The 20,378-nt window shown below is 43.7% G+C and overlaps 1 protein-coding gene across 3 annotated transcripts in view; it reads left to right on the plus strand.

The window, feature by feature from the left end:
* ANK1 (ankyrin 1) overlaps positions 1-20,378 on the plus strand; it is a 1,318,767-nt gene that overhangs the window by 648,552 nt on the left and 649,837 nt on the right. For all 3 annotated transcript variants that reach the window (XM_078666235.1, XM_078666236.1, XM_078666234.1), the window contains one exon: positions 1,205-1,402. In XM_078666235.1, the coding sequence (XP_078522361.1) occupies positions 1,205-1,402 (198 nt within the window). The remainder of the gene's footprint in view (positions 1-1,204; positions 1,403-20,378) is intronic.

The raw sequence follows: 20,378 nt of genomic DNA on the forward strand, positions 1-20,378 counted from the left end.
ACCACATAGTTATACGAATAGTACACAGGCATTCCCTTCTGCAACTCAAACTCTACTGTGTAACTGGACACGTAACCGGACAGCTCATGGGCGATTGTTCAATCCAAGGTCATTCTCTCATCCACAACCTATACAACAATTCCTTATCCACCATTGAATCTGCAGAGGTATATGATATTGTCCCATAATATATGGGAGCCTGCAATTTGTGTATAAAACTCTGCCTATAATTTCCTTATTACAGATGAATTATGAAGTCTCTATGCGCCTGTAATAAAGAAATGGCATAGCTATAAGTTATTACAGTTGAGTTTTGACATCAGAATGCCTGCTGCCAGAGCCAGCAGACAATGATGAAAGACAAGACATGGAGCATAATTACAGCTCTGGTTTAAAGAAGTCTAACAGGAACTGGCTTTTTCTTCTTCTGATCGTTTTTTTAAAAGAGTGAACAGCATAAAGGAGATATATAAGTCAACATGTTTATTTTTATTGTTAAACATAAAGGAGCAATCGGTGCACCACCGCATAACCAATTAAAGAAAGTACAAGGTCTGTGTCCAGAGTTGTATTCTCCAAATCTTCGTTTTTATTATTAATCACAATTGATTTGAACGTCACATGCAACATATAGAGTAGACCAGACGTGGTTCGTCCAGTACAATGGACCTCTTCAGGGCATATGCAGAGTTGTCATACATACTGCGCTGTTATATCTGGGGTAAGGTGCAAGTATGTATAAATCAAAGGAGAGAGTAAGGGAGATTACACAGACTATGTGTGGTGGGAACTCCTGGTCCCCAGGGATAGATTTAGACAACAATGGAGGAGTACCCCCTGGAAGCAAAAAATACAAAGAAGGAATTTTCTTCTGTATCTGGAGCTTAAGGCTCAGGTTAGCAATAATTACCCCAACCCTTAACCGGACAGTAGTAGTCCTTTTAAGAAGACCCCTCACTCACCAACCTGGTTGGTGACATGCTTCATCATCGGGGTCCCACCCCATAGGCCGAATGCCCACAGGGTGTGCTACGACACCTGATTACAGTGGAGCGGGTTTCTTGTTTTTTTATATGTGCAAAAGGTAATAGTGATATGTGTATTAAAAAGGGCCAAGACTACTCACATCAAGACTTTATTCTTGAGTGCTTGATCCTCATGGGCTCCTTTCTTATTCTTGCAATGTTTGTTTTTTCCTTCTCAGGATGACCAGACGCCCTTGCACTGTGCTACACGAATTGGTCATGCTGGCATGGTGAACCTTCTGTTGGAACACAACGCCAACCCTAACCTGGCTACCACAGCAGGACACACTCCTCTGCACATCGCCGCACGAGAAGGGCACACGGACACCGCCCTTGCACTGCTGCAGAAAGACGCCTCCCAGGCTTGCATGACCAAGGTAGGGAAGGAATGCGTGGCTGGGGGTGTGGTGCCAAGGTCTGTCTAGATGAGGCTCTAATCAAGGAAGCAAGAGCCGACAACTGCCAAAGTGGATAGTCTTGCTCGAGGAGTAGGAGCCAAGAACACGGGATGAGTTCTAAGGGAGTAGATGGAGGTAGGACAAGGGAATCACTGACAAAATATGGAAGGTCAAAAAATCGACCTACAAAAATATCGGAGCAAGAATATCGATATCAAGAATATCGATATTCTATCTACAACATGGTAAGTACAAAAATATCAGAAAAAAATATCGATATCAGAAATATCGTTATTAAAAATATCAGTTTTTTAGTTAAGAAAAAAAGTAAAATAAACTAAATAACACTTATAAATAAAAGAAACAGTTGAAAAAATTATAATGTTTAACATTAATAAGTAATATATATAATTTAATAAATCATTAATTAAAAAAGACATAATATATAATATATATACTTAATAATCAGTTTTGATAATTATTTGAATAACTTATACATTATTTAAACATATTATAAATTACAAATACATTTATACACATAAAACCATAACATAAATTAAAATTAAATAATTATGTATAACAAATTAAAACAAGCATTTACAATGCAATGGTCTCGGCATTATTAAAGGTAGAGCTATTGGCATTGCTCATGACATTTTTTTTTTTTAAATCATAAATAAATGGCATTGTCATTTACATTGCCAATAGCTTAATCGTTTGCATATGTGAGACCTATTGCATTAGCACCCACACACAGGGGGTAGGGGCAGGAGAGCAAGCCCAACGAACGAGGGGGCAGGGGCAGGAGAGCAAGCACAAGCAACGAGGCATCAGGGGCAGGAGAGCAAGCACAAGCAACGAGGGGGCAGGGGCTGGAGAGCAAGCACAAGCAACGAGGTGGCAGGGGCAGGAGAGCAAGCACAAACAACAAGGGGGCAGGAGAGCAAGCACAACAAACGAGGGGGCAGGAGAGCAAGCACAGCCAGGGTGCAGGAGAGCAAGCACAACCAGGGGGCAGGAGAGCAAGCACAGCCAGGGGGAAGGAGAGCATGCACAGCCAGGGGGCAGGAGAGCAAGAACAGCCAGGGGGCAGGGGAGAAAGCACAGCCAGGGGGCAGGAGAGCAAACACAGCCAGGGGGCAGGAGAGCAAGCACAGCCAGGGGGCAGGGGAGCAAGCACAGCCAGTCAAGAGATCTAGGTTTAACCCACTGTTCTTTTGCTCACTATGCCACATTAGTTTGGACCTAGTCATCCCTACCTAATCCCATCTTGTTAACACTGTTGCATTCCCCTAAGGGGGAGCGCTGGTGCATACAGAGGCATCTGGTGGGTGTACCGGAGACAGCACAGGAGAACCAGCCCTCAGGAGTGCAGGAAAGTACTGCCTGGAAAAGGTATGCCATGGAGTTCAACTCTCTTAAAAACGCCCCTCTGATCAGCTAAATGATGCCATTCCAACAAATATGTTGCCCATTGCAGTTCAGCCACAAAGTAGTATCCGGAGAAGTTTGGGGCACCCAGACCTCCCTTTGTGGGAGGGAGTCTCAACTTTGCTAGACTAATTCTACGGTGCACGTCCCCTCATATTAGGTAGGGAGTACATTTGGTGAAACATTGCCTCTGGCGAGAGCACTGGCAGATTTACAGAGTGGTAGAGGAGGCAAGGTAGCACCACCATCTTAGACATCGCTACCTGCCCTGAGACAGCTAATGGGAGAACAGTCCAGAAAGCCACTTGGGATGTCAAGGCACTCATCGTTGGGCCCAGGTTTCCCTCTAACAGATCCTTGTAAGTATGGTAAATGTGCATACCTAGGTATCAAAAAGAGTGATATGCGCATGGGATAATGGCATACTTGAATGCTACTTGAAAGTTATATCAATATTATCTTCTCGTTTAGAACTCTCTGAAGTATGGTTCCAAACTCACAGCTCCCTTGAAAATGCACTTGCATGGTAGGCACTTTATTGAGCATAAAGTTGAGGCGGAGTTGGAGACTAACTGCGGGGTGCAGCTATAGAGGGGAGTTCAGATTAGCGGCAGGTGAAGAGGTACTGGCAGATGCATTAGAATGAAGCAAGAATTGAAGTAATTAACTGTGTGCTGGAAGGGTGGTCCTAACTGAAAGGCTATAAAGTAGAGTATAATGAGGGAAGTAGAAATAAGTGGGAGGTGATACAATAAAAGGGGAGGCAGTGGCTTTTCCTATGGCCCTTAGACTAAGGATCTTTAAATTGACACACATAGGATGAAATATTAACAAGCAGTGACAAGTTAGGAGTAACTTGTTAAAAGGAATCGTGCATTTCGTAATAAAGACTATAATTGTGGGGACAGTCCTATTAATGGGCCACGGTGTTGAATAAACTCTATACTCTTGTGCAGAGGACCCCAGGATCATCTTTAAACTAAGTGTTACGACAACAAATGGTTCGGCATTAAAGCGTGGTCTCTCCAATATAAAGAACTCTAGGGGTACCCATGGGTTCACATTACAAACGTTTCTAAAATCATGGGGTTAGAGGGTGAATACTCCACGTACTCCCCTCTTCCCAAAGTACAAAAATTTGCATATGCAGCGATCAATTAAACAAAAGTGAATGTCACAATGTCGACACCTATCCTACTAGTAACTTTTTTAAGGTGAGACAGGCGTTAACATTTGAAAATTCCCCACAAATTGTCCAGTGCAAAGGTTAATTTCTGTGTAACTAAACACAGAAAAATAGAGATGTTGGTGACATAAGAAAAGTATCAGAGTCCCAGAAGTTACCTGTCCAACTGACGTTGGTATTGGTCCTCTGCCCTGGACAGAGCAAGAAGAGATGGCCTAGTACCTTTTAATTACTAGGGTTATTGTTTCTAATTTTCTGTCTAGAAGGTAGTCAATCATACTCAGCATCCAGTATGGTCTATGAGAAACAGCTATCACTCACACCCTTTTTGGACATTCCACGCATGGCAAACACCATCGTTTTGGTGAAGGAGCACTTGGACCAGGGTAACAAGGTGCTGAGGAGAACGGTGGTCAATAAAAGGTGGTGACCATTTATGTTGCTGAACCATTTCACTACGAAGGGATGGTTTGTCTTGATGAGAAATAAAATAATAAGAAATAAAGTTCAGTCAAACTGGACGATGCCTCAAGAGGGAAGGGCAACTATGTAAAGTGGGTAGATGCGACAGCTCATGGATAGAAGGATGGTAAAGAAATCATCAAAATTGCTTCAAACCAATAGTGGGTGATGTAATGCGGGTGTAGGCGGGGAAGGAATGTGAAGCTGGAAAGAGATCTAAGAGCACAAACTATTTGTCTTGGTATCTTGAAGATATTAAAGACTGAACTGTTGCTCATATTTTAAAATGATGTATGTTCAATTTGTAAGGAAAGGAGACGAGTTCCAATAAAAGACAGGAGTCAGTAAAAATGTTTTTGCAGACTGTAAGCATAAGCTTTCAAAGTGCGGTAGTGTGGGTGCGATGGTGGTGCTAGCAATTAAGGATAGGGTTAATTCTGGAAGAATAAAGCATTTTTTCCTTTGCACATTGTTCAGCCACCATTTGCAACCTATTACTTCTAGCGCAAGGATGAAATACATCTAGTTAGGGTGGCCTCTAAGAAAGGAACCTCAGAGGACCCCATGGCTGATGCCTTTCAGGCAGCATCAAAAGAATACATCTGATTTTGGTGAAAGGATTGTCATCACATCCCTTGCTTTTGGCAAGCTGGCTAGCAGTGGATATAGGGGAGAACAGGCGGGTGAAGGGCACGGGGCAGGGGGGGGTGATAGGGGCTGGTAGTGCAGAGAGTGAGGCGCAAGGGGAGGGGGGTTCGCCATCTGGAGATCAGCTTGGGTCCTGCTCGGCAATGGGTCAGAGGAACAAGGAGAGGGAAGGGACGCGCATAGAGGGGCAATGCGAGTAAAGGTTAAGAGTTGATGGGATAGCTAAAGGATATGGCTGAAGGGGAAAGGAAAGTTGTTGGTAACTGCCCGCAATATCAGCCGACCATTGACGTTGCAGGGGGGGCGTGGGAGGATGGGGGGGCTGCTGGGGTCCTTGGTTTGCTGGCTTTAATGACAGGGGGGGTGGTCGGGCATGGGTGCTGTCTGATGGGCAAGAGATCTCTTGTCGCACGTAGGCAAGGACATCATGGAATTTACAAGTAAGTGTGACAAAGAGATCAGATACAAGGAAGGACGAGGCGGCGTCTTGTAGGACACTGGCGCGCGTCGTAATGGGGCAGGGTTGCCATGTGGTCAGGCAGCATTAATGGCAGCATAGGAGATGGGGCCACAGGGAGGGGAGAGGCGAAGTCTGGGTTAAACGGGCACTCGGGTTGTGGATGCGTAGTTGGGACGGGAGCACAAGGGTGGCTTGGCAGGACAGTGGGGGGAGTTATTCTGTTGCCCTCAACAACAATGGGAAGAATATGATTACCGGTACAGAGGTTTCGAGGTCAGGGGAACAAAGAGTAGGAGTATGGTCTGCCACGGGGGGGGGGGCTGTGTTGCGGTTGCGCGGGGGGGGGGCTCATGGACAATAAGGAGGTGGAGGGGGGTGCGGACCAGGTGGGGAGCTTACATTCAGGTTGGGCGGCATGCTGGACACGGAGGGATTCAGGCTCACTGGAGATTCGTGGAGAAGTGCGCGTCGGTCAGCGGGGGCGACTTTCGCATTGTTGGGGGCTCTGTTTTCAGAGGGAGGGCTCGGGGGGAGAAGGGGGGTGGTTTGGGCGGAGGTCTGTGCTGGGGGAACGGGAGGGAGAGGAGGTGTTGCATGCATGGTAACAGCGTATCGTGTGGATGGCACTAGTGGGTGGATGGGCACTTGGGGCATGGTGCAGGAATTGGGCATAGAGTTTGGAGTGCAGAGCTTGCTGGCCATGAAAGGGCTCCCAGCCGAGCGCAGGAGAGAGAGTTTCACTTTGCCGAGAATGTAGGACAGGAATTGGGCTGTGGATGCGTGGAGGCATGGAGGCATGGAATGTCGATGGGCGCTGTCCCGGTGAAATGGTACTCGGGTTCTGGCTCGGGGGGGTGGCAGGGTGAAAAAAGGACAAAGGGGTGGGGGGAAGGAAAGGGCGCCAAAGGGAATGGGAGGAGGAGTCCCAACATAAGCTGTCAAAGAAGACACAGCGTAATGGGTTAGTGAAGGGGATAAGGGGGCAGCAGAGGAAGAGAATGTGTAAGATGAGAACAGGGAGGGCCGCCAAGGGTACGGGCTGGCGAATTGGAGGGGTAGGGAGGGGGGGCGGAGGATGGCCTACCAGGCATAGCAGGGAGCGGCAGATGAGGGGGGTCGGTTGGCGGGGGTATGCGGGGTAAAGGGAAGAGTGAGCATGGAGAAGGGCCGGCAGCGGGTGGCGGGGGGCTGCAGGCCGAGGCGCCGGGCATCTACGGAGGTTACATGGTATCATTTCAGTTGCTTTTACTGTCTTCAGGCCTTGAGTTGTAGTCGAGAGATCAAATATTGCCCAGGCAGTATTAATTGTGTTAAAATTGCATAAAGCAACAGCATTATGACCTAAAGTTCCCCTATTGTCCTATAATGCAGGTCGTCCATGCCACATAATGTAAGTTTAGTTTAGCATAATACATGTGTCTCCTCTACAACGAGGGAATAAGATTGTTCTCGTATGTATCGTAGGTGTTTGCTGTGACCTAAGCCTGTAGTACGTTGTTCTTGATACAAGGAAATGACGGATGACTGTGGGAATGGGGCGTCTGGTGTCTCAGCAGGGACGGGGCCAGGCAGAGCTAGAATAGGAGGATGCTTAATGAGGTCTTAGAATAGGACGTCGGGCGAGACGGATCAGGGTGCCTAGCAGAATTTAAATAAGGGCAGGAGCGGGTGTGTGTGTGCGGGGGGGGGTCTAAGCGTGGAGCTGCCGACGCGGGCGAAGGCTACTTTGCACAGGCTCAGTGGTTGAGGAGGGGACTGGTGCGTGGTTAGAAGGGCGGGATGCAGGGGTCTTCATCCTCCTAGGGCCGGTTGGTATGGGGTTTAGTGCTGCGGGCGCTGGGAGGACAATGCGGGGGGGTCGGGCGCTGTCGGAAAAGGTGATTACAGTGGAGTAGGCGGGGATGGCCGAGGGCGTTGGGGGCAAGGGGCCGCACATACAAGTGCCCTCGGGTGAGGCACTGGTGGGAGCGTGGCGAGGTCTAGAGGGGAGGTAAGATCCTGCCATTTAAGGCGACAGAGTCGTTGGGGTGGCATGGGCGGTGGAAGTGGAGGTGAAAGGGGGCATGGGTGCCACCGGACGGACATTTGGCGGCGCCGCGAGCGGAGGGAGGAAGGGGTGAAGGCAAAAAGGTGGAAGTTTATTTATTTATTTATTTATTTAATGCGTCATTGGGGAAACACAGAAAGTATTCCAATGTTCCGGGATAGTCAAACCCGGATCTAAAAGAGGAACGCAGAACTTGGTGACTCTTTGACATTGTGGCTATGCTCACCTACTTGGTTGTGGGCTAGTTATGTTTTCCTTTTTTTTTGTAAAGAAGTTTCTACTCGCACCCCGTAACAATCAATGTTTTTAAAACCTGTATTTACGCTTCGAATGCATAAAAAGTATACATTTCAGTAGAAGCGAGTTACTGTTTTCTGATAAACAGGAGGGGGGCGAGGCGAGACGAAGGAGAGCTGCGGGCAGAGGGAAGGGGGGGCGAGAGCGGGACGGAGGAGGGCTGCGGGCCAAGGGAAGGGGGGGACGCCAGAGGAGCCGAGCAGCTCCGGAAACCACCTCCATGTTTCTCCGAGGCAAAGCAGAAATGCCTCGGAGAAAGCACGGTCATTTTCGCATTTGGGAGCGTGTTTTTAGGTTTGAGTAACGGATGATGTCACAGATAGAAAAAACCTAAAAAACACGCCCCCGAATCCGAAAAAGACAGGGCTTAAGGGGAGTGACGCCCCTCTCCTCCAATGGCTGGCCAGTATTTACAAGGCTAGCCAATGGGGAAGAGGGGCGGGTTCTAAGCCCCCTCTAAGAATCATTAAATCTCAGGCTCCGCCCACTGCTACGCAGTGCGACGGTCCGAGACCTAAAAATGACATTTTCTTTTAATATTTTTAAAATTAATTATATACTACATTAACTAAAATAATACAAAAAATATTAAATAGCAGAGGGAATAAAACTACTATTCCAACTCCCAAAAAAAAACATTGAGGAAAATGTTGGATAGCATAGGGCATAAAATTACTTTTCCCACTTCAGAGAGTGCAACAGTATTGAAAGCGTTGGATAGCAAAGGGGTAAAAATGACTATTCCCACTCCAGAGAGTGCAGCAGTAGAGAAAGCGTTGGATAGCGCAGGGGTAAAAATTACTATTCCCACTCCAGTGAGTGCAACAATAGGGAAAGTGTTGGATAGCGTAGAGGTAAAAATTACTATTCCAACTCCAGAAGGTGCAACAGTAGGGAAAGTGTTGGATAGCGTAGAATTTAAAAATAACATACTTATAAATAAATAAAATACATTTAAAAAATAATCAATGAATTAATTAATAAATAACTCTAAACTATTTACACATATCAATAAATAGTTGTTAAAACATAATTACCAATTAATAATTAGTTAAAAATAAATTAATAATAAACACCAATAAATAATATTTAATAAATATGAATTACCAAGTAACAAATATTGAACAATTAAATGATTGTAATTACCAATTAACAATTACTTATTAATATATTAATTAAATGTATCAATAAATAATATTTAATAATATTTAATTACAAATTAATGATAAAACAACAATCAATTACTTTTCATATCCCAAAATATATATTTTAAAATAATTACCAATTAATAATTAATGTCCAATAAATTAATTATCAATACCCAAAAATAAATGTAATAATTACTTAATTACATTTCAATTACTTCCAACACTATTCCCCTATAAACGCCCAACACACTCCAATAATAAAAAAATACACTTGACACAATTATCAATTAATCAATTAATACAAATTAATTGCCAATTAACCCTTTAACCGCGGCGGAAATTCTGCCGTGATGCAGGCTAAATAAAAGGTGGGCGTGGTTTGGATGGCCCCCAGCCATCCTCCCCAAATGCCCACGGTGACATCTGATGGCCAAGGGCCGTCCAACGCACCCAAAGGGTTAATAAAAATTAATTTCCAATTATTAATTAACTAACAATAATATAATTATCAATACCAATTATTTAAAATAAATTATTACTTAATTACAATTAAATTACTTCCCACCCTATTCCCCTATCAACCCACAACCCGCTACAGACCTTAAACGAAAAAAATGATTATAATTAATTTATAATTCCTAAAAAATAATAATTAATTTAGTATAATGAAATTACTTCCCACCCTATTCCCCTATAAACCCACAACCCGCTATGGTACTAAAAAAACAAAAATAACTTAAAAAAATATTATTGACATATAACAATTGTAAACATATATTTTAAAACAAGTAGAACACTTAACAAAACACATATACCACATACACATTAAATACATAATAAAATACATTACAATATTATAAATATCGATATTAGTAACATCAATATTAGTAACATCGATATATTTAATATTGATATTACTAACTTCGATATTACTTACATCGATATAAAAAAAATCAATATTACTTACCTTAGGGTCGATATTGTGTCCATCGATATTCTTAACATCGATATTATGTCCCTTCGATATTGTCACGTCAATATTACTGTAGGTCGATATTTTATTTTCGATATTTTGACTGCCCACCGCTGGAGGAAGGTGTGGGTTCTTGTGGAGCGGGATGTATGGGAGGAGGGAGGGTAGAGGGCTTTCAGAGAGGAGGTCCTCAAGTGTTTGGGGCTGTCAGGGAGATCAAGGAGGAGCTGAGATCTTTCAGGGAATGACATATAGTGGGGGCGCAAGTACTGTTGAGGAAGATGTGGTTGGGGACAAGTGAAAGCCAAGTGATATCAGGGAGAAGCTTGATTCTGCCAGGCGGGTAACTCTGTCATTGATAGGGCAGTGGGCTGTCGGGGAACTGCATGGTGTAGAGCCCCTAATAAAAAGTGTACCGAACAACAAAACAAGCAATGTATCCAAGCAGAGCAAGAATTTTTTTAAACCACCCACCGCAGCATACTTGGTCTCCTCCTTGGCATGGGTCTAGATCCCTACATCACAATGGGCCGCAATGATTCTCCTAGACCATTGCATCAGGTGACACCTCCCATCCCTGCCCAATGACACCTTTAACACATCACCCTGATTTTTTGCCAGATGACAGAGCGGGTTTCTGGGGTTGGAATCAGGCTCACCCACCACATTTGCGTGATTTCTTTGAGAATGGGGCTTTTTCGCTGTGAGAGTCAGTCAGAGCTGAGTGTGCCCTGACTTAGGGTTGGTGAATACCATCTCAAGGGCTACATTGACTAAGCTAATGGGATATAAAAGACCTTGCAAGCAATGGAAAACACACCTGGAATCCCTGTTCATTAATAGAATAAGACAATATCATCTCACAGCTTTACTGATATATTTCTTAACTTAGACCACCAGCCAAACACAAATTTATACAAAATTGAGAGAGATTTAGAGATGGAAATCCCTGATGAATCATGGCAGGCAATTTGGCCTAGAGCTGCTAAGTCCTCCATATGGACATAACATAGAGAAAATGCTTATACGCTTAAGACAAGATAGTACTACTCCACCGTGAGATTAAAAGCAATGTTTGAGGGTTCAGATGCTTGTTGGAAAAGTAACGTTGCTCCAAACATGGTCTGTTTCCTGCATCAGATCCTCTATTTTCTTCTCTTCATGGCGTTTTTCATGGTGTCTCTGTGTATCACTCACACACACTGTCAATTGGTCTCTCTCCCACAAAAGAAGACCTATTTTTTTCCACCAATCTCGAATCTCTTGCCTTACCCAGCTGTGACTAGTAGGGATGTTGGTGGTCACAGAAGAACAACACCTCATGCAGATTCACGTCCCTTTGACTTTCTTTCTTTGTTTCGTCAGCTTGATCTTATCTCTAATACCAGCAGGGTCTCACATTGTCATGAAAGTTGGATATTTCTTCTCTTTTGTTGCTTGCGCTGCCACTTTCCTCCTCTGGCAGGGTCCAGAGATTTCTCTGCTTCCTGCCTCACAGTCCCCCTCTCATGCCCCACAGAGCCTCCTCTCACATAGACCCTTCAGCCTCATATCTTGCATGTCCTCCCTCACTCTATCTCCAACAAGTCCATCAAGTACACCAGCCAGCATTCACTCCCATATACTTAGTCACATGCACTAAGGTCAACTTTCTTCTATTGGCCAGAATCTGGGTGATTTCCTGGAGCGAGCCAATCGAAACAAAATCCTGCCAATGAATACCAAAAGGAAACAAATATTCCTGCCATGTGATAATTTTGCTATACGACAAACATCCTAGCAAACCAATTTCAGCTCCCTGAGATGTTCGTTCTCACTATTAGTTCAGGGCCCACTCTCTGTCACGTGGTTAGTAGATGAGGCCTGTCTCCAAGACGCAGGTCGCCATGCCCTCATTGCCATGCTAAGGTTATTTCGCCGAGCAGGTACACCCTAGGGAACTCTACTGCACGAGGTTGGCAGTGATGAGTCTGAAGGGAACAGTTCTTAGAAGTTACCCAAAATGATGGGATCTTCCCTACAATATATCGCGACGCCCCCTAAGATTTTAACATCGCAGATTTTGAGTGGCCATGAGCTGAGCAGAGGTCCCCTTACTGGGTGCCCACCCTGACCCGTTGTGGCCGCGAGTTTCTGGGATACAAACAATGAGGCTAGCATCCTCCTCGTGTGTGTGAGCTCTGGATCCGCCGCCTGGCCCAGCACAATACATTTGTCTTTCAAAAACATTATTGCGCTGTTTCACTCCTCTGACGGAACAACAGTGCTCTCCAGTGGCTTGGCTGATGATTACAAGCGCCTCTCACAGCAAACAGGAGCCTGGCCCCGCTTCTCTTTCGACTGCTCATTTTATTTGCTAAAATGGGTGCTCTTCTCAAGTAGCAGCCCCAAGACCTGCTATTGTTGCTGCATCATCTGAGGTAGACCTGCAACACAAAAATACGTCTTTAATCAAAGCTCAATATCTCAAGAGAGCAAAACACAGTCTTGCAGTCTTGCTTGTGAACGGACTCAAGAGAAGTAAGATGGCTGCAGGTTCTGAGCTTTTCAAAGTATTATGAGAATGCTGAGATGTTTGACTTTCCTTTAGTCTATTGCTGGTGTGAGTGGGGCAATAACGGAAATGCTTAGTAATGGTAGCCTCTGTGCCTTGCCATAAAAGCACTATGGTTGCTGCCTCATTTGAAGATCTACTCTTCGTTAAAAGCATGATAAAGGTATATTTTCAACATAATATCTGTAGACAATCTAAGTCTGAATTTCCCCCAGATTTACCCATAGTTTCAAATGTAAGTATATATTTTGCTCGCTAAATAACTCCTCGGGAGAATGTGAATTATATTTTTACTTCCTAAAAAGAACATTTGAATTCCTCTCTCATTAAAATGTTTTTTTCGTGCCCTGACTATGAATGTATAGATATATATTTGAAAATATTGCAAACTGGGTGAAGGTCATGAGAGCGGTCAACGATACTATAAAGACGCATGTATTTGATTGCTCGTTATTCATGCACCCTTACAGCAAGCTAATCTGTCCAAAGTGCATGAAGCGAGATAGAGGTGATAATCCACTACCTAGCACCGAAGCTTGACTTATCTCGGCGTATTGGAACCACAGAGCACGCGCCGAGGACTGGAGGGGGTACAATGTTGAGAGGCTTGTCAATGAAAAAGCACAATATATTGCTAGGGCCGGGTCTAGTGGCTTAGTGGGCTAATGCGTCCGCTGTAGGGGCCTGTGTTCGACCTCATTGTCACAGGTTGAAATCTCGGCGGGTCCACTCAGCTGTTCATCCTTCTGAGGTCGATAAAAAGAGTACCATTGAGTTGGGTAACAATAAACATCTGTCATTCAGCGCCTTGATACCTTTAGGTAATACATGCGCTTTACAAATGCATATGTTAGGGGAAGTCAGAGTCTGTAAGTACACAAAATCTAGTGTAATCACTCCAGATCTCAGACTCCATTTTAGATCTGAGGTCCCAATTCGCCAAGGTTCCAGAAGATAACCACGATCTTAGGCTTGCTGTTTGAGTAAACAGCAACTTTGGCTAAATTCACATATTTTGCTCACATTTTTTGGGGGAAAGTTCCAGAATCTGTGGGGGATCCGCAAAATTTCTGCCACCCACATTTCCCCATGGTTTGGATGGTTACTAAAAAATCCTGAAATGCAGTCTGAATTCTGCAGAGACCATGACTCAATCCTTGGGTACTGCTGTTACCTTACTCCTCCACACTTAAATGCATTCCACTGGGTTCTTAGGAGATATCTAAGAATTCCTCATAGACATGCCTTTGAGTCGTGAGTAGCTGTTCGGATAAAAAGAAAAAGGCTCCCTAGAGGGCTTTAAAAGTAGCAGAGCCTTGGCATGCTTGCTGTGCATGACCTCTCCAAATGAAGCAATAACATGAGTAGTATAGACATTTTCTAGGCTAGTCCAGGAAACAACCGTCCCAATAGTGCTAACCTTAGCAACTGACTTAAATGCCCCAACAAATATATCACTCCTTCCAGGGCAGAGGAGGATCTAGATGTTGTCATCACCAACAACAACAGCAGCATCTCCAGTCCACAACATCTACTGGCTCTGCAGCCTCAAAACGTTTTTAACTCCCCCTTCTACACAACTAGCTTCTGATAGGGGGAGCTCTCCCATTTCTGCACCCACTGGGAGGTAATCACAACATATTGTGGTGTTATTCACCTAATACTGTCTTCCATTTCAGACTGCCCTCCTTAAACCAGCTTCACACCTCGATCTTGGAGGCAGAGCTTCTTGCCCTCGTGAACACATGGGCCAAAATGTTGTTGCCCTTGGAGGAAAGGGCCATAGGAATTTACTTTTTGGTCTCCAATTTTACTTATTGGTCTAGAAAAAAGGGTGGAAGCTTGGTCTAGAAAAAAGGGTGGAAGCTTGAGACCCATCCTTAACGGTAACCTCTTGTATCTATTCAACCAGCAGGACAAGTTCAAAATATTGTTCCTAAGCCAGGTTCTGTTGGCACTCAATGCAGGGGATTGGCTGGTGTTTCCTGGACCTCCAAGATGCCTCTTTTCATCTGCCAATCCTTATGGTTCAGAGGTGCTACCTGAGATTCACCATCAGGTCACAGCACTATCGCACACCAATCCTAGTTCTGCAAGACCTATACCTACTAGGACTGAAGGCCTCATGTATCCTGTTGGTTACATACCAAATAGTAGATGACAGCTCATTAGTGGTGCTTGAGGAAACAATGGCTTCAACTTCAGAGGAGTGTTTTGGCTTGGATGCAGAGCTACCTTTCTTCCCTCCCATATCTGTACTGGTGGGTGTCCCTCCAATCTGTTGGTGAGTCATCCCTTGAGTCCTCCAAGATGGAGGCTACAGTGGTTAGGAACACCTCCTCAGTGGGCTGAGGCACTCATCCCAGTGACGCCAAAGCTGCAGGGCCTGTGATCTATTTTGGAGAAGTTCCTGCACATAGTTGTGTTGGAGCTGTGGCCAGTCCATCTTGCCATGATGGCTTTTCCCCTTTCCATCTCAGAACGAAAATCAAGTTCTGTCAGACAACACTGGATGTATGACATTACAATGCATGCTTTTACATCGCATGTTTTTACAACGCGGTTTTTACAACGCATACCATTACAACGCATAGTGCTTTTAGGCGCTGGATAGTGAATTGTTTAATTTACTATTCCAACTCCAGTCCCCGTGGATAGTAGGGAAGGTGTTGGATAGTACATTAAACCTATTCCCTATCCTAGAGCGCCCCCCAGCGCAATGCGTTGTAATAGTTTGCATTGTAAAAGTTGAGTTGTAAAGGCACTGCGTGGTAAAAGTTCGTTGTAAAGGTTGTTTACCGACAACACTACCACCATCCATTGCATTAATAGGTAGGGTGGTGTGGAGTCATGGATCCTGCTTAGGGATGAGGGTTATACTATTATAAACCACAGGAGAGAGATCCCTAGCCCTAGTTGAGACTTTTTAAAATATAATGAAGCAACGTTTCAATGGGAGTCAATAGGAGAAGATGATATCAAAGGGATAAATAATTACAAAAATGTAACTAATTTACCCTTGAAATCATATCCTCCTATTGCCTCCCATTGAGACATTGTTGCATGATACTTGGGATGGCTATGGAAGTGGTGATGGTCCCAGCAACAATCATTTTCCCAGTAGCTACACAGCTTGCTAGCTACTCTTAACTTGTAGGGAGATGCTCTGAGTTGCTTCTCCTCGAAGAAACATGAGTTGAAACTTCATGATTAAGTGACAGAAATGATGTTGTCCAAATAGGGATTTCCAAAGGAGTATCTATTCACCATAGGCTCGATTCTGTGCTATTCACTTCCATCTTCCCTGGCAGGTGCCTTCAGGTTCAGTTTGTTATGGGGCCTGCTTTTTGCATTCCCCTCAATACCACCTCTGTTGAGAGTTCCGCAAAAGGTGCAGGGAAAGGCTGAGCACAGCTGATCCTGATCACCCCATACTTGGTGAGGAGGATGTAGTACACCAAGCTGTTGAAGCTCAGCAATTGGCCCGTTCCTCCTTCTGCATCGAGAGGACCTGCTCTCACATCAGGATAGCCAGATCCTTCATCCCAATCCACAAATGCTGCATTTGAACTCACGGAGATTGAAATTGCCAACTTACCAACTGAGGTTGCAGATGCTATGTTGGAAGCCAGGAAACCCACCACAAAATCCAAGCCCGCCTTCTGATGTGCAACACTTCACACTGTCTTCTGCCCACCATTGCTGAGCATGCACTGGTAGTAGCTTTGGTAAAAAGTAGTTTAGCTGCCCTATCTACTTCATGTGTCTCCCTAGCAAAATTTCTTTGTTTATATCACCACTAATTTTCTCCAACCCTGTTTATTGGTCTTCAGTGGGATATAAATCTTATGTTGATGTTCCTCATGGCATCCCCAGTCGAGCTGATGTACAGTTGCGCAGTTTATCTTCTGACAATGCAAACTGCTTTCTTATTGACAATAAATTCTGTCAGTAGATTCAGGGCAATTCATGTCCTCCAGGTCCACCTACCACTCAGAGAATTTAACACTGATAAACTGTCTCATTCGTCCCTCTTCCTAGCAGCGAGAAGAAGAAGCTATAGAGTCTGGACATCAGAGATGCAGTGTCTTACTTTATCAATGACCACACAATAGGGCAGAATGTATGAGTATCTCTTTGTAAATCTCACTGGAGTCAAGAAGTGTAAAGCAGTGTCAAGGCTCACCATTTTGAATTAGATTACCCTTTACATTAAGATCTGCTATGCCATAAACAAGAAGAAGGTTCCTCCTGATTTCATCAAAAGGGTTCTGGTGATTGGCATCTGCCAGGCAGTCACCTTGTCGCATTTACATACTTTAACTAAAAATTGTTACCCCATATCTCAAGCACATAGTGACATACTTTGACAAGATTGTGTTGCATGACTTACTTGGGTGATTGGTACTACTCCATTCCACCTCCTAGGGGGTTTTGGTTTAGGACTCATTCATAAGCTGAGGAATCAGCAGGAAGAAGCATCATTTGTTAACAATACTTCTTGTGGAGTCTATGGGCCCAATTCACAAAGGTAAATTTACTCATGTAAATTTACTCACGTGTAATCTATTTCTGAACCTAAGTGTAAATATACATCTTTTTGCTATTCACTATTTCCGAGTCTGGATTTACCCCTAAGTGCAAACTTACAAGTCTTGAACACTTAGTTCAGGTGGTGGAGACAACTAAGATTGAATTTACGGGTGTTAAATTACTACTCATGACTTTTTAATCATAGTCAGATATCTCCCTATGATCAAATATAATGAAAAACAATAATGTTTATTAATTCTCAAAATTATAAAATATTTTACAGTAAAATACAAATGTAAATTAATTTAAAAGAATAGTAACCTAGAGCAAATAAAATAAAAAGGTGCAGCACTCTAACTTATCAAATTAAATGTTGAATTAATAAATAGTGAAAATATATTAATTTAATTTATAGATTTTTCAATCAAAAATTTAAACATGAGCCTCAAACATTTTATTATTTAATTATTATTTTGTCAACTTAATTTAAAGCTGTGTGTTTTTTGTATTTATTGTGAATAATTTAAAACATTTTGGTAAACATTTAATTGATTTTTTTTAAAACTTACATAATAATTTTAAAATCCTAAAATATATATTTTTTAATTTAAGCTAACTTCATCACACTGAAAACAATAATATATATTTAATTTAAAAGTGGATTTTTTAAAATTATTTATCATTATTTCCTATAAGGTGTTATATTAAGTACCTGTCTCCATTATTTTGTGGTAGTGTCCTGCAGTACCTGTGAGTGGGCATGTGTGGTGCTTACCTTATTTCAAGACTGGACTCTAGTACACTTACAACTGTTGTTGGACCTTTTTGACTGTAGCAACTTTAGAAGTGTAGTTAATGAATAACAATGATCTTACTGTTTTGTGGATGGGTGTTTGTAGGAGCCTGTCAATATCTAAACCGCTCATTTTTGCTCCATAATCCCTTTCCATTTAGGAGTAGGTATCCGCCATTTTCCAGTCACTCTCCCTTTGTCCCTCCCACACTTACGCCTGAAACGTTATCGTACTTTTGTGGAGCTCTCCGCATAGAAAAGATAGGGGAGGTGGAGGTCTCTGCACATAGGTTTGTGAATTACATTTTGTAGTACTACTGTAGTACTATTAAAGTACTGCAAAATGCAGTTTGTGAATCAGGCGCTATTTCTTCAGGCAGATTCTTCAGTGCTCTCCTTTCTCCACTGTTGAGTTAGTGCCATAATTAATAGGATCCCAAAATAGGCAAACATATAGTATTCTGCCTATTCGCTGTCTTTAATCCCTCTCAGTTCCTCTCCGCATGCCTCTATCGGGCATGGAAAAAGTGCCAAGGAACTGACAGAAGCACATTGGCATATTTTATTGCCTAATGTTATCACCTTTAGGGTGGGCAGAGTTGCGGCCAAGTGGTACATCGCCAGTTGGCAGTACTGTAGAGCTGCTGCTGGGGAAAAAATATATCGATCCAGTATGGTACCAGGAAGGTATTAATAAGGTGAGACATCTGTTGGAAGATATGGTCTCCACATGAAATATTGTTTCTGAACGTAAGTAGCTATTTCTTCTGACCTTACCCAAGACTCGTCTGACTTGCTGCCAGAGTCCTGCATACACTCTGCCTCGTTGGCTCCATATTTATACCTGAGCATCTGCTATGGCTGAAATGTCCGTAGGAGACATAGGAAATTCTCTGTAGGTAACAGAACATTGGATACTTTTAGGACTGGAAGGGCTCAAGGATCCTTAGTCAATCTACCCTTGTAAGCAGCCCTAGAGATGTGGCACACACAGTCTTCTTCTACTGCGTTGGAATAACAGTCCTGGGTGCTTTGTTAGACCCAAAGTATGCTCATATTCCATGAGTTTCTTTTTATATCTGCCTTTGACTTTCTAGCCCATATACTTGGAGAAGTGTGCACTTAATTGTTCAGACTGTATAAAAAAAGAAAATAATAAGATAAAAACTGCACATACCCTTGTGGGTAGGGTTGGGCTTGCGTAAAGGGCCTGAACTAGACCAATGTGAGAGGCATTCCATGCATCACAGTGGTAGGAGTCATCCCCTCTGCCAACCCAACTGGACTGTCGCCTGCCAAATTAAGATTTCACCATTAGCCTGCGGTTATATCTGTTCCATCACGAAAGCCGCTGCCAAGACAGCTCCTATGAAGGTAATAAAAGTTTGGTGCACCGTCACCTTCTTTTAGGCGACCTTGCACAACATTCTTTTCGTTTTGACGATGATGGAGAGTAAAAGGTGCATCAGACTGTCCGCTCCAAATAGGGCAGGCAATCTGGTGTCTGTATTCTCATGGCCTCAACCTAGTGGGCCACTGGAGTACATTTTCTGACAGTGGAGCCACCGGGGGCACTTCCATCAGAAAAGTTATGGTCCACCCGGCTCATAATAGAGCAGGCGACCATGTGTTTGGTGGATAGGAGATAGGTTACTCTGTCATGCTTATGACAGAATGCCCTATCCAGCAAACTCTGAATCAGGTCCTGCGTCTGCTTGTTTGCTGCAATGTAGGGCAAATACTAAAATATTTTTTAGGGCAGCTTTTAGCTCCCAATCCATCTGTGGCTATTCACTCTGGTCCTTGTGGTTGTGTGGACCTCTCCTAAGCCTCTCTACAAGTCTGTCTTTGCTTTCAGCATGGGTCTCTGTTGCCCTTCATACCTGGCCCTCTCACAAGGCATCTCTCTTCTGCCTGATGCTCGCTTTAATTCATACATATGCCTAAAACAATCCTTACTTCCTGCATAGGTCTCTCCCGGCTTTCTGCCTTTGTGAATTTCCCAAACGTTATTAAACTTCATGCAAGGATCTCACTTTAATTTTGTTTGTCCTGGGACTCACCTTACTTGCTACCTGGATCTCTCCCCACTTTCAACCTGGGTCTCTCACTGGCCCTAACCTTATTTCCTAACATGTTCTCTCCTTTCTTTTTGCCCCCCCCCGAGTCTATTCCTGGTCCTCACCTTATTTCTTCCTGGACCTATCCTTGCTTCTTGGTATGACCTCTCCCTGAGGCTGTCTTTGCTTCCTGTCAAGCTCAGGTGACTTACTACTTCCTGTATGATTCTTTTAATCCTTCCTGCCTGGCTCCCTTACCTCAATTTTCCTCTGTGCCTCTTTTCACTTTCATAATAAACTTATCCCTACGTCTGTCTGCTCCTCTTCCTACTCCATAATGAACATCTGGGCCTTTTTCTCCTT

This window comes from Lissotriton helveticus, chromosome 11, assembly GCF_964261635.1.
Source record: "Lissotriton helveticus chromosome 11, aLisHel1.1, whole genome shotgun sequence".
In the NCBI taxonomy this organism is placed as follows: Eukaryota; Metazoa; Chordata; class Amphibia; order Caudata; family Salamandridae; genus Lissotriton; species Lissotriton helveticus.